A 15,881-nucleotide genomic window follows, 5' to 3' on the forward strand; every position below is an offset into this window, starting at 1 on the left:
AATCTCCCGAGATGGTATTAAGTGTGTGTCGGGCCATTTGGGTCTCACGTACTTACTCAGTGCTCTTTCTCTTCTTGGTAGAGAGATTCTTAGAGTTTGGCTCTCTCTTGGAAGGGCTTCTTTTTCATGTTGATTCTTCTTCCTCCTTTACATACGATAGTAATCGTCCTCTTTGGATCATAATCTCCATTTCTCTTTTTAAGTGGCGATAATCTTTAGTATGATGGCCTCTCACACGACGATAGAAGCGCCATGCTTCTTCATCCTTTCCTAGAACAACATCAACCCTCTTAGGACGAATAAGGTATGGTATCAGCTTGAGATGATACGCTTCTCGCAAAATGTCAGCATGCTTTGCATTGAGAAGAGTAAAATTCTCGGTGAAGTTATGATATGGCCTTCAGGAAGGTTTTATTGTCGACCTCTCCCTCAACACGTGCTTGTAGTGTTCTTTCCTGGGCCCGGATACTTCATGCCTAGATTATGTCTTTTCTTTATCATCCTTATACCTTTTCTCCATGTTGCTTTCCTCCCCCTTGACATAACATTCTTCTCTTCTCATGACCTTCTCCATGCTAGTGGTCGGCTTATGTGCCAATGATTCATTGAAATGGCCGTCTTTCAATCCATTTTGGAAAACTCCTACGAACATCTCTTGATTTGGATAGGATACTTTTATGGTCTCCTCATTCAACCGTTCCATATATTCCTATGGAGAACCAGAGGGTCCTTAACAGATGTTGAATAAGCTGGTGGTAGTCACATTTCTGTGTTTGCTGGTGGAGAAATATTGTACCATTTTCTTAGTCAGGTCTTGGTAATCGGTAATTGATAGTCTAGGCAGAATCATTTACCAACTTAGTGCCACATCTTTGAATGTTCCAGCCATGAGTTTGCATCTCAGGGAGTCGAAAGCCCCGACTATGGTGATCTGATTGTTGATTGATATTATGTGTTTATGAGGATCACTTTTACCATTGAATGATGGAAAAGGCGGTGGTTTGAAGTTTTTGGGACTTGATTGCCCCAAATCATATCTGAAAAAGGTTAAGGATCAATGAGCTCTTCCTCCTCTTACTATTTCTTAGTATTTTATGACTGCTTCAGTGTGTGGACACTTTCCTGTAAGGGTTCATTCTGCTAGTGCAGGTTCTCCATAATTAATATGAGTTGTGCCATGCTTGGGGGAGTTCGAGGTTCACTCCTGCTAGGATATGATCTAGACATCGTGTTGCTATGGTGAAATTTATGATTTTGTGTCCCGGGAAAGTTTTACCGAGGCCCCACGGTGGGCGCCAAATATTCCTTTTAAACACTATTTAGATAAGCATCCCTGAAGCTAGCCAGGTGAGGTCACAATCGTCCTATTTTTTAGGAGGTATTAGTTGTCCCCCTTCTCGTTGGGAAGTCTCCTTTTTATACTCGTCCACTCATCAATGGCCCTTAAAGGGATGCCCTTTCATATTGTCGCATCTCGAAAAATGCGATCCTTCGCGAGGCGCTAGCACGCTCGCGGAAAAGATGTTCGAACAGAGTCGCCACCGAACTTTATTTATTCCAATAATGAAAGGGAAAATATCGATAAAACCCATGAAAAATAATAAAAAGAAAATGGTCGTCACAACCAAATTCGGGTTCGGGAGTCGGTTATGCAAGAGGAAGGTATTAGCACCCCTCACATTCGTTGTACTCAACGGGAACCACTTAGTTATATTTGCGATAGAGTGTTAGCCAATATTAATTGTTATCTTCTATTTACTGAGCAAGAAAAAGAAAGGAAGAAAAGAAAGTATTAGGGTTTTTAATATTAATGTGTCTGACAAGATTTCGTAATCCTGCTCCTACGTATCTTCAGGTGCTATGAATACGTAGTTCTACCCAAAGAGAACTACTGGGTGGATTGCTTTTAAATAGAGTGATGCTTGGATCACATTTGAGAGATTAAACCTTTACTTGATGCTCGCTCTTGGAGGCTGAAGTCTTTGTTTGTTTCGCATCAAAATGGATGTTGCATACTCTTTTCTGAAAATGTTTTCGTGGTCGCGCAAGGGCGGAAAACAAGTTTGATTGGTTTGAGTGTTTTGTTTGGATGACGATTACTCGAATGGACGAGTAAGGCTACTCATATCCAAGTACTCGAGAAGAGAAATAGAAGGCTCTAGACCATCTCCCATTTCATCCTTAATTTGTGAAAGGAGTTAAATAATCTTAAAGTGTTTTGGACGGACGACAAATACTCGAATGTCCGAGTAAGGCTACTCGTATCCAAGTACTCGGGGAATGGAATGGAAGGCTCCATACCACCTCCTTTTTCCTCCAAGTTTGTTATGAAAATGAGTTTGACTTAAAGTTTGATTATCAAAATAGTTTGGATGTGGCGGGGGCTTAGAAGTTTTTAATAGATGACTATTGCTCAAATGACCGAGTAAGGCTACTCGTATCCAAGTAATTAAGGAGAGGAATTGAAGGCTCGAGACCATCTCCCTTTTCATCCTTTCTGAAACGGTGTCTAAATATGATTAAGTATTTTGGATTTGATTAGGAAAAGGAACTCGACATTGAATCTAGGTTTTAATATTTGCGTTTGAATCGAAACAGATGGAATGATTTGAGAGTTTTAAAAATGATGGAGAAATGGATATGGAAATGGTTCTAACTTTTGTGAAAGTTACTCGACGTTGGATCGCGTATTTGTTTTTATGTTCTCTTTTTTTTTGAAAGTGTTGATTTTAATCTTTGAATTAACAATCAACTGATAAAATAAAGTAAATGAAAACGGTAAATTTATTACACATTTTCAGGAATATGGGTACAGTTTATCGAATGGGGATACAATACAATAGTCAAATGATATGGGCTTTAAAAGACAATTGTAAAAATAAAAGAATCTCGTTGTAAGAAGGCCCAAGAGAAAGCCAAGGGACTCGAAGTAAAAACCAAAAATTAAACTAGAAGAAATTTAGCACTATGTTAAGCAATCGTAAAGCGATTCATGTAGGAATCACCTTATATGAGACTGTTAAAAAAAAATCTATGCGCTTAAGCAATTTCTGAAGTTAAATTGAATTTTTAACTTCAAAATCATAACGCAATGACAAATCAATAGCAACATCGGACACAATCATATATTTTTCTTTCATTATTTAGCATCATTACAATATTCTTACATAACCTCAAAGTCATCGAAAAACTAAAAAATCAAACACAAAAATTACACACAGATTATCCAACAATGAATGATAAATAAATAAATAAAAAACAAATATATATATATATATATATATATATATATATATATATATATATATATATATATATATATATATATATATATATATATATATATATTCCTACTCATAAAACAACAAAATAAAAATAAAAAGCAAATAAATAGATAAAAAGTTAAAAAACAAACGTACAGTGGAAGTGGAAATTATAGTAAACAACTCACACCATAAAATATGTAATATATATATATATATATATATATATATATATATATATATATATATATATATATATATATATATATATATATATATATATATATATATATATATATATATATATATATATTGGTGTCTATATACTTTCACTTCAACTACACATATTTATTGGTCAGCATGTATGTATTCTCACAGCAACAAATAATATACCGGAAACGAAAACAAGTATTAAAAGTAAACAAAAAAAAGGCACATAGACTGTGGTGTGGAAATGTAAACCAAGAAATACACATTTATTTGATCATTTTCAAAATAAAGAAAATATATTAAAAAAAACAATAATCATATGACACATGGCGTGGAAATAAAAACAAAGAAAATAAATAAAAGCCAGTACTATATTTCTCTTCATTGTCCTCTTTCTCTCCTGATACACAAACAAAATACTTCAACAAAAATAAATGAAAACCCCTCATCTTTCTCACTCAAACTCATTTCTTACTTATATTTCATTATCGATTCTCATATTCTCTTCAACAACAACTTGAACTAAGAAAATTCAACTCAAGTTTTTAGAAGCAAAACAACACAAAACAATAACGAATCTAAAAAAATTATGCTTCAAACTCAACCACAACAAATTAAGAATAAAAAGGTAACAAACTAGAAATGACTTAAACGAAAATACGATCATGAACAAAAGTTATTACCGGCAAATGATGGAAGTTGGCGTTGTTTGGTGGTTCAACAACGGTTATGGAGACCGAAAGGATGCCGGCGACGGTGGGAGGTTTTAACAGAAGGGGCGGACAACTGTGTTAAGGTGGGAAGTTAGATTTGTCGGAAGGGATTGAAAGGGAGAAGATAAGTTTCCGGTGAGAGTTTTATATGTTATTGTGTAGAGTGGTCGGAGTTGTGAAGCAGTAGTATGAAGGTTGTGGTGTGTACCTTGTAGGTTGAGATGAGAGGTGGGCTAATATGTATGTTTGTTTTGTGAAAGTTGCAGTGCAAGTGGAAAGAAGATGAAGGAAGTGTGATGAAAGTAATAATGAGTGAAGTGAAAGTGCTTGATGTTGATACTTGCTTTATGAGAAGGACTTGTCACGTGTGCATGAGGAGACATTTCTTCTTAAGATCGTGCATGGATCTTCGAGTAAATGAAAAAAAATGTTTATTTTCTTTTGACCCATGATTGACCGCGTGGCAGTTTCTGAATGGAAGAGAAAACATACATTTTTCTTGACTTCTTTTAATAATAAATCTTCTTTTTAAAAGAAAAAGGCTAAAAAATTAAAATTTGATAATTAAAAACAAACAAAAAACACAAATTAAAATCAAAATAAAAACGTAGAAAATTCTATTTAATTCCAACAATTATTTTGCTAAAAAAAACAAAATAATCGGATAAAAACTAAATAAAAAATCGGGCGCAAAAAATGTCCAAAAAATTCAACTTAATGCATCAAAATTATCAGTACAAAATAAACTTCTTGAAAATATACATGTTTTGATCAAATTTTGAAAATAAAAAATAACTGGTTAAAAGGCTCAGGTTGATTAAGATGCGACTAGAAAAGTAGTCGAAAAATTAAAACGAGCACGCCAGGTTGAACTACGTGAATCGTAGATCAATAAAACTGACATCTGAAAGATCAAAATTTGAAATTTTCCGCCCGCTAATTTAATGTACAGTTGAGAAATGATTCGAAAGGTCTGTCTGTAGGTCCGGAAAAAAAATCATCTGGTTGATATTTTAAGCATTATGCGAAACAAAATATATGCTATGATAAGTAGAAAAATGTAAACGTCTTGTAAATGTATTGAATTGCTAACTGAATAACTGTGAACAGACAATCAGATGTAACCTGAATCACTCTTGGACCCACTACGCCAAATAAGGGAAAAGAGGGCGTTTTTTTTTGCCTATAACAGCGCTTTAAAGCGCCCTCTAATCTGGCGCTGGCATAGGTAAAGACAACGCTTTTTTTCCTGGTGAAAGCGCTCTCTAAAGTGGCTCTTTAAGCCCTTTAAGGGTCACTTTAGAGGGCGCTTTTTAAAGAAAGCGCCCTCTAAAGTGGAAACTTTTAAGGGTTTAGAGGGCGCTTTTACTGGAAAGCGCCCTCTAAAGTGGAAACTTTTAAGGGTTTAGAGGGCGCTTTTACTGGAAAGCGCCCTCTAAAGTGGAAATTGAAAGGGTTTAGAGGGCGCTTATTTTGGAAAGCGCCCTCTAAAGTGGGTGGTTATTTAATTGTTTTTTTTAAAAAGCGCTATATTTATTTATTTATTTTAGACAACCTGTATATTGAAGCAATACACCTAAAACTGTATAATGGGAAGCCCTTTTTCACACATTGCATTCAACAAGCCTTATATACAACAATCCATACATATACAACAATCCACTGATATATAATCGTTTAACTTCTAAAGATTCTAAATATACAACCAATTCATAACTTAAAAAGAAATAAAACTAAGTAGCAAAAGCATCTCTGAGATGTATGTTTTTTTTGCTAGCCGCAGTCTTCTTAGCAACAACCTCTTTTTGTTCAATATCAATAGCATGAACCTAAAATATCATAAAATTAGTTAGGTGAAGTATAAGATCAAGAATTAACATTTTCTATGCATAAATATCATATAATTGTGTTTATACCTTTTTTTTTTATGCAACTGACTCGATTTGCTGTAATAAAAGCCATTTTACCTGTAATAAAGAAAACAATTAAAATCATTTGACCTGTACCTTTTTCACTAAGTTCTCTTTCTTTTATTGGTTGGAATATGTTCTACATGTCTCTTAACAACACGGACGGTTGGATTGATCCAAATACCCTCATTATGATCATTTCTAATATATGAATCATTTGATATAATATTCTCATCTTGATCATTTCTGGTAAACGATTCAATCTCAACATCAATATCACCTTGATCTCCAGTGTTTTCATCAATTACTTTGTTGGAAAAAAGAACTATAGACCATTTCGTACTTTTCGGATCATTGACATAGAACACTTGTCTAGCTTGAGAGGCTAGAATAAAAGACTCATCTTTGTATCCCACCCTATTAAGATCCACTTACAAAAATCCTGACTTATCCATTCGAATGTCGTTATTATTTTCAACCCACTTGCAACCAAATATAGGAATCTGAAACTTCTCATAATCAAACACCCAAATGCGCTCGATAACACCAAAATACGACAGATTTGCAAATTTGGGGTTTAAGTCCTTCACACTTGATATGTGCATTGCTTCAGCTACCACAATGACACCACTATTCTGCATAGTACTTTTATCATCTTGTTCTTTGGTATAAAATGTGTATCCATTAATCGCGTATGCGCTATAAGAAAAAACATGGAAACTTGGACCATATGCTAAGCATCTCAACCTTTCTGTTATTGAAGCGGGATCTGAATAATACTTTGAATAAATATGATCCTTAAACCAAGGTATAAAACATCGATTGTGCTCTCGTACTATCCAATTTTCATTTCTATTGGGATTTAAACCTCGGAGAACATCCTTGTGAATTTAGTGCAACCATCATACAAAGGTTTCTCTGCATCACTTACCAACCTCTCAAACATTTCGGGACAATCCTTAAGATCTCCTTCAAGTGCTTCTGCAATCTCTTTAACTCGATCACAATCGTATGTATCTGCACCACTATAGTTTGAGGCATAGGTCGTACTATCCCCCGGTTCAACATTCTCGTTACTTTTCTCACCATGCAAATTCCAACATGTATAACTTCGATCAATTCCATGCCTCATTAGATGCGATGTCAACTGAACTGCGTCAACCCGTTTCCCATAACAACAACCCAAGCAAGGACATATCATTCTACTAGGGTCTTCGGCGTGCGCAACAGCAAACTTAACGAATTCTGATACCCCATTCTCGTACTCTCTCGACAATCGATTGGAAGACATCCATGTATTATCCATTACTAATTAGAATAAACAAAAAAAAATTCAGAAGAGAAACCAAAAATGGGATGAGACAAAACAATTTCGCTTTATTGAGTTAGTCTCTGTGCAGGGCATTCATGTCTCCAACAACAACCCAAAACCAAAACAATTTTGGTTTATTGAGTTAGTTTCTCAACATTTTCAGATATCTCTGACTTCAATAGCATGAGAATGTATGAACCATGCATTAAGCATTAGTGGTATGCACTAATTTGTAGCATAGTTATATATCATCATATAGTTTTTACAAAAGATAAACATTGACTAGAAAATATATATGTAGAATTGTATAATGGTCTAACTGAAAGCTAACAGAAGAATAGTCGACTCTAATTTACTCTATCAAATAACATCCATACCTAAACTTCTTAAGTTACTAGCTATGCTATGTATGCTAGAATAAATACACTCATAAGCTGCATAGTGTACCTTTGATTGGTAGAAGGTGTTTTAGATATTGCTGCCTCCTTTTTCTACATCGAGAAACAAATGGAACAGTTGGTGAAATTTAACCCATAATGCCTAGTCTCCATTGCTAGCATTGCAACACAATAATTATTGTTGAGAATACTCAATAAATGTATGAACCAAGAAAAATGAAACCAAAAATGAACAATAGCGAACGTCAGAAGAGAAACCAAGTAATATGAAGATTAGAAAAATACCTATGGTGTCAAAATCGAACAGCTAACAACGAATTAATAGAAGGAGGAAACGTCGTAGATCTAACAGAGGTGGAAGGAGAACGCCTTAGAAGTAGCGAAAATCGTAGCAGTGAGAACCCTAACATGAAAAAGAACGAAAATAACAGAGAGTGAAATAACAAAACGCGCAGTATGTTATAATTTTAATGTTTACTAAAGGGGACCTTAGAGGGCGCTTGTGGAAAAAAAGCGCCCTCTAAAGGGGGCCTAAGAGGGCACTTATGAAAGCGCTCTCTAAGTCTTTCCAAAAGCGCTTTATAAACTGGAAATGCACATGGACTTATAGAGCGCTTTTTTAAAAGCGCCCTCTAAGGGTAACCTTAGAGGGCGCTTTCTAAAAAGCGCCCTGTATTGTTGTTCCTCTATCTCCTCCTTATTTTTTCGCTTCACCTTAGAGGGCGCTTTATTACAAAAGCGCCCTCTAAAGTGCGTTGTCTATTCCAGTTGTTCGCTCCTTATTTTTTTGCTTCACTTTAGAGTGCGCTTTTGTAATAAAGCGCCCTCTAAGGTGCGCTGTCTATTCCAGTTTTTGGCGTAGTGACCATTTACTTCTGGTTCTCAAACAAAAACAAAACTTTACAAAGATTCAGATGATGATTATACTCTTGATTGTCACTCTCTGAACCTCTGAAACACAACGTAATGGATGAATGAATCATAGAGATCCAAAAATCAAGGATTTTGACTTCTGAATCAATAGATGACTAAATGAATGTCATCAAGATCAAATAAAATGTCAGAACTCTTGACTTTTCATCTAAAACCTGATGAATGCTTTTAACTGATGAAATGTGCGACAAAACAGATAGATTATGTTATGTCAATGCATGTGAAAATTCAGGGTAAAATTTAGGATATGACAGCTGCCCCTATTTAAACATATTTAACTAGAGGATATGAGGAACTCTCGTCTTTAAATCATCATCGTGAAAGATAGTTTAAATACCAAACATACCCAAATTTTGCCATTCTATGCAAAAGAATGATATGCTTGTGGTTACGAATGAATGCACACAGGTTAAGAAATACTCTCAATTTCTTAATCACCAGCTGGTAATGCAAATGAAAGCAACGAAATTTAGAAAATATTCTTGATTTCTTAACCATCGGGTGATATGAATGCAATGAAGTTTAAGAAGTACTCCTGACTCCTTAAAATGAATGCAAATGAATTAAGAAATACTATTGATCTCTTAATCATCATATGGATGAATGAAAATGCAGATAAATTAAGAAATACTCTTGATTTCTTAATCATCAGATGATAAATGATTTGAGAAATGCTCTTAATTTCTCATATGCTATGCAGGTTAAGAAGTACTCTTGACTTCTTAATCATGAATGTAAATGAAATGTATATGAGTTGAGAAATACTCTTGATTTCTTAATCATGAGAATACATAAATATGTATGAGTTAAGAAATACTCTTGATTTCTTAATCATGAAAATGAAAATGATTTAAGAAATACTCTTGATTCCTTAATCATGAATGTAAATGATTTGAGAAATGCTCTTGATTTCTCAGATGATATGTAAATGGGTTAAGAAATGCTCTTGATTCCTTAATCATGAGAATACATAAATATGTATGAGTTAAGAAATACTCTTGATTTCTTAATCATGAAATGAAAATGATTTAAGAAATACTCTTGATTCCTTAATCATGAATGTAAATGATTTGAGAAATGCTCTTGATTTCTCAGATGATATATAGATGAGTTAAGAAATACTCTTGATTCCTTAATCATGTATGTGAATGAAATATGTATGAGTTAAGAAATACTCTTGATTTCTTAATCATGAATGTAAATGTAATGAGAAAAGCTCTTGATTTCTCAAATTCTATGCAAATGACTTGGGTTTAGAGACTCATGTTCAGTTACTCTTGACTGACGGTAGATCTCTGGGGATGGATCTGTTACAAAGTAACTGTTTGACTATTCTTCAGACGTTCTACATTGAAGGAAGACACTCCTGGGGAAATAAATGATCATACTCAGCTGCTTTTGGCTAACGATATCATATTCAGTAACTCTTGGTTGAAACTAATGCATTCAATAGCTCTTGATTGATGTAAACGGCTGGACAATAAAATAGTATTCAGCTGCTCTTGGCTGAAACTAATGCATTCAACTACTCTTGGTTGATGCAAACTGCTGGAAAATAAAATAGTATTCAGCTGCTCTTGGCTGAAACTAATGCATTCAACTTCTCTTGGATGAAGCAAACTGCTGAAAAATAAACAAAAGACTTTCTTTGGGGAATAACTACATATTTAGATGCTCTTGGCTAATAGAAGACTGTTTTGGGGAATGAGAAGATCCCATAGACTTGTTGGGGATGAAAAGTTAATGATATCCAAAAGGATTAACATTACTCTCAATTATCGAACTGACAGGTCTAATCTAATGCTCCATCGCATAGTAGATCAACATGGAACACTAACACTTCCGAGGACTGATTGAAGCAATCTGTTGGGGAATACAAGAGACTCTCTGGGAAATAAACACACAGGAGACTCGTTGGAGATATACTGAGAAACATTCAGTAGATCTTGTCTATCACATAACTCTTGTCCATTAGACTCACTGGGGAGATTGCTAACTTATGAAGAGATATCCATCTTAGACAACTACCTCAAAGTAACTTGCTGAAGATAATGTTATTGGGGATACCTTTCTCAAGGAATCATATTGCTATGAAACTTGCTTGGGGAGTTCATGAAGTTTTACTGGAGAAAATACAATGTTGGAGAAACTCTGTGGGGAGATATCTACTGGGGAAACCAAGCAGAAATTTCGTTGACACCAGAGTTCCAATGGGAGAACATCAACCACCTTGTTGGGAAGAAACATCATCTTGAGAAACATCACCAATATTGACGATTTTTTGAAAGCAACTTGCACTGAAGAAGAGAATTGTTTTACTCATGAGAAGAACTATTGAACCTTAATTTTGCTGAGGATTAACCTGGACTTCCTTGAAAGGTTGCTAAATCTGGTTGAGGTTTATGCATTATCTATTTTGTTCATGATATGCAAGAAGAAAATGAATGCATGTATATATTAGTTCATGCATTGTTTGGGCATCAAGCTCTGATTCCCCGACATCATTGTCCTTGAATAGTTTTGGCACCATGAAGATGATTTGTAAAACTCTGATTTTTGCTTTGTCGCCAAGCGAGCTTCGATGAGGACTTCTTGCTTCTGGAAGAAAATCCATTTCAAACTTGCTTTAAATTACAATGATCCAGGAAATGTCCCACGTCTTGTGAACCAGATGCATTATTGTAAACCAACAAATATTCCTTTTATACTTTCAAAATCATAACAAATTAAAGTTTTCAAAAAGCTTTGTTGTTTCCACTATTTTAATGTTTTTATCTTATAAAAAATAAAAGCGAAATTAAGCAGAAAAATAGAAATAATTGGTAAAGCAATGTTCAACTGTACAATTTTATTTGATGAGAAAGATAACTCATACATGGGGTTCATGAAGATGTAAACCCCTCTAAGAGGAGATTACAGAGAAAGAAAGCAAGTAAATGGCAACAAAAATTTAACTAAATTTCCAACGAAATACAACTTTGCTACTTTCCCATATGTCCTCTAGTCCTCATTACTTTGCTTCTGGAGATGGTAATTGGACTGTTTTCTTCCATTTGAGCTTTGTTGTAGTGTTGACTTGTGTCGCTGCAGTATTATGCCTTTGGATACTCCCTAACTTTTGCGCGAACTGCTCCTTAAGAGTTTCAGTTCACCGGGAGATTTTACCCCTTTTTGCTTAAGCCGCCCTTTCGGGTTTTCGACTTACCGGGCTTAGTTTTTTGTTTATCCCTAATTTTTGCCTGAGTCTCCCTTTCGGGTTTTCAACTCACCGGGATGCTCATTTTTTGCCTAAGTCGCCCTTTCGAGTTTTCAACTTAGCGAGCTTTTATCATTCATCTCTTTTTCTTAGGCATAATACTTTCTGACTGCGTCAGAATTGACGGGGTGTGTCAACTCTTCTCCATCCATGTTCCTGAGAACTAAAGCTCCACCAGAGAAAGCTTTCTTCACCATAAATGGTCCTTCATAGTTTGGAATCCATTTGCCATGTGAATCCTTCTGGAGGGAGATTATCTTTTTCAAAACTAGTTCACCTATATTAAACTCTCGAGGTCGAACCTTCTTATCAAATGCCCGCTTGAGCCTCCTTTGATATAACTGACCATGACACAATGTTTTCATCCTCTTTTCTTCGATTAGATTGAGCTGGTCATACCTAGTTTGAATCCATTCCGCTTCTTCTAATTATGTCTCCATCAAGACTCTCAACGAGGGGATCTCAACTTCTATCGGTAGCACAACCTCCACGCCATAGACTAGTGAGAAAGGGGTTTCCCCTGTTGAAGTGAGAACAGTTGTTCGGTATCCATGCAAAGCAAATGGTAGCATCTCGTGCCAATCCTTATAAGTTTTTACCATCTTCTGAATGATCTTCTTGATATTCTTGTTAGTTGCCTCTACAACTCCGTTCAACTTTGGCCTATAAGGTGACGAGTTATGATGTTCAATCTTGAAATTCTCACACAACTCCTTCATCATCTTATTATTTAGATTTGATCCATTATTAGTGAGAATCTTGCTAGGAGTTCCGTCGCGACAAATTATCTCTTTCTTGATAAACCAAGTGACTACTTGCTTCGTCACATTGGCTAAGAAGCTGCTTCTACCCACTTAGTGAAGTAGTCAATGGCAACCAGAATGAACCGATATCCATTTGCAGCTTTAGGCTCAATCATATCGATCATGTATATGCCCCACATTGAGAATGGCCATGGAGCAGATAAAACATCCAGAGGAGTAGGTGGCACGTGCACCATGTCAGCATAAATTTGACACTTGTGACATTTCTTGGCGTAGTGGTAACAATTTGTTTCCATTGTCAACCAATAGTAACCAGCTCTAAGGATTTTTTTTCGCCATTGCATGTCTGTTTGCATGAATTCCGAAAGAACCTTCGTGGACTTCTTTGATGAGTAGGCCAGCTTCGTGTCTATCCACACATCTGAGCAAAACTAAATCAAAGTTTATTTTGTATAGAACACCACCACTTAGGAAGAAATTGGCTGATAACTTCCTCAAGGTCTTTTTGTCTGTGACAGATGCATCATTTGGATACTTGTGCTTCTCAAGATATCATTTGATGTCATAAAACCAAGGCTTGCCATCTATTTCTGCTTCAATTGCTAAGCAATGTGTTGGCTCGTCTAGACGTTGAATTGTAATAGTAGGGGCTTCGTTAGCCCACTTGACCTTGAACATAGATGACAGAGTAGCCAAGGTGTCGGCTAGTTGATTCTCCTCCCTAGGAATATGATGGAAATTAATATCATCAAAGTAGGGGATTAGCTTCATGACATGCCATCGATATGGGATCAAATTGGGATGACGGGTTTCCCAATCTCCTTTGATATGATAGATGACAAGTGCTGAGTCTCCATACACATCAAGAATCTTGATTATTAGGTCAATAGATGCTTCAATTTCCAAGATACATGCTTCATACTCCGCCGTGTTATTGGTGCATTTGAAACATAACCTAGCCGTGAAGGGAAGATAAAAATCCTTTGGAGAAGTTATGACAACCCCAATTTTGTTACACAATGCATTTGAGGCACCATCGAACACGAGCGTCCACCGCGATCCTGGTTTGGGTCCTTCTTCTGGGCCTGGAATCTCATAGTCTCTTATGTACATGACATCTTCATCTGGGAAGTCGAGTCTCATCGATTGATAGTCCTCCACTGGCTGGTGCGCAAGGTACTCTGATAACACACTGCCCTTAATGGACTTCTGAGTTACATATTGAATGCCATAATCTGATAACAACATCTGCCAGCGAGCGATTTTGCCAGTTAATCCAGGTTTCTCGAAGATGTACTTGATGGGATCCATCTTGGATATCAACATTGTTGTATGGCAGATCATGTACTGTCTCAGGCGAAGAGCAGCCCAAGCTAGTGCACAACAAGTCTTTTCTAGCATGGAGTACCTGATTTCACATTCCGTAAACTTTTTGCTCAGGTAGTAGATAACATGTTCTTTTCTATCCGTCTCATCATATTTCCCCATTACACATCCCATGGATTCATTGAGTACTGTTAAATACATAATGAGAGGCCTTCTTGGCACTGGTGGCACCAAGATTGGTGGTTCTTGCAAATACTGTTTGATTTTATCGAATGCATTTTGGCAGCCATCATTCCACCTAACAACTTGATCTTTTCTTAACAACTTGAATATTGGCTCGCAAGTGGCTGTTAGATGTGAGATGAATATGGAAATATAGTTCAATCTGCCCAAGAAACCACAGACTTGCTTCTCTGTCCGAGGTGCTGGCATCTCTTGAGTAGCTTTCACTTTGTCTGGACCAACTTCTATGCCTCTCTGGCTCACAATTAACCCTAGAAGCTTTCCAGATCTGACGCCAAAAGTGCATTTAGCAGGGTTTAACTGCAATCTGTATTTCCTCAATCTTACAAACAACTTCTTCAGATGAATAACATTCTCCTCTTCTGTCTAAGACTTGGTAATCATGTCATCCACATAGACTTCAATCTCCTTATGTATCATATCATGGAAAAGAGTTACCATGGCCCTTTGATAGGTTGCCCCAGCATTTTTCAAGCCAAAAGGCATTACCTTATAATAAAAAGTACCCTATGGTGTAATAAAAGTTGTTTTCTCCATATCTTTAGGAGACATTTTAATCTGATTATATCCTGAGAATCCGTCCATGAAGGAGAATACAGAGAACTGAGTTGTGTTATCTACCAATACATCAATGTGAGGTAAAGGAAAATCATCTTTAGGACTAGCTCTATTCAGATCTCTATAGTCTACACACATTCGAACCTTGCCATCTTTTTTCGGAACTGGCACAATATTAGCAATCCAGTGTGGGTAAGTTGCAACAGTTAGAAAACCTGCATCAAATTGCTTCTTGACCTCTTCTCTGATCTTGACAGCCATGTCTGGTTGAGTTCTTCTCAACTTCTGTTTGATGGGCGGGCATTCTGGCTTTAATGGTAGCTTATGCATAACTATGTTGGTGTCAAGTCCTGGCATGTCCAGGTACGACCAAGCAAACACATCCACATACTCATGTAACAGCTTGACCAGCTCCTCCTTCACATTTTACTCTGAGGCAGCTCCAACCTTGACTTCCTTCCGATCCTCCTCAGTCCCCAGATTGATCATATCCACTAGTTCCAGATAAGGCTGTGTAAGACCCTAATTTTGACCCTAATATCCCTCATGGCATCATATCATTTGCTCATTGCATTGCCTCAAGAATCATAGCATGTGTGGCTCCTTAACCCTTGGGTTGGGATTTGTGTGAGTTGGTTTGAGACCACCAAGCATGCTTGAATTGTATATTATTTATTTTCTTATTTTGTTTACTAACCAAAAGCACAAGAATATGTCATTAACCTCTTTTGTTTTGTAGCTCAAGCAGTCATGAGATCCCTTGCTCCTAGGAGGCTCCTATGCTCATTAAAATGGGCAGATGAAGATGAAAGCAAGCATGACAATGGTCCCCAAAGCTCTCAATCATCATATATGTCTCCCCAGTATCTCAATTTGTCAAATTGATCAAGATAAACCAAAGGGCTTGAGGTTTGTTTCCCAAGGAAACCCTAATTCAACTGTGCATTGACTGTGCCTTGCTCATGAAGCAACCTCAACCTATGATCAAATACAAT

At 36.3% G+C, this 15,881-nt stretch overlaps 1 protein-coding gene across 1 annotated transcript; it reads right to left on the reverse strand.

The window, feature by feature from the left end:
* Nucleotides 1-13,311: 13,311 nt before the first annotated feature.
* LOC127080101 (uncharacterized) lies at nucleotides 13,312-14,070 on the reverse strand. Its single transcript, XM_051020429.1, has one exon. It carries the CDS (start codon nucleotides 14,068-14,070, stop codon nucleotides 13,312-13,314), a length of 759 nt encoding a protein of 252 aa, XP_050876386.1.
* Nucleotides 14,071-15,881: the final 1,811 nt, after the last annotated feature.

Source organism: Lathyrus oleraceus, chromosome 5 (genome assembly GCF_024323335.1).
Source record: "Lathyrus oleraceus cultivar Zhongwan6 chromosome 5, CAAS_Psat_ZW6_1.0, whole genome shotgun sequence".
Taxonomy (NCBI): domain Eukaryota; kingdom Viridiplantae; phylum Streptophyta; class Magnoliopsida; order Fabales; family Fabaceae; genus Lathyrus; species Lathyrus oleraceus.

Excerpts from the sequence above, each read along its gene's own strand:
- LOC127080101 (XM_051020429.1), bottom strand. The coding sequence starts at position 14,070 with ATGGATCCCATCAAGTACATCTTCGAGAAACCTGGATTAACTGGCAAA.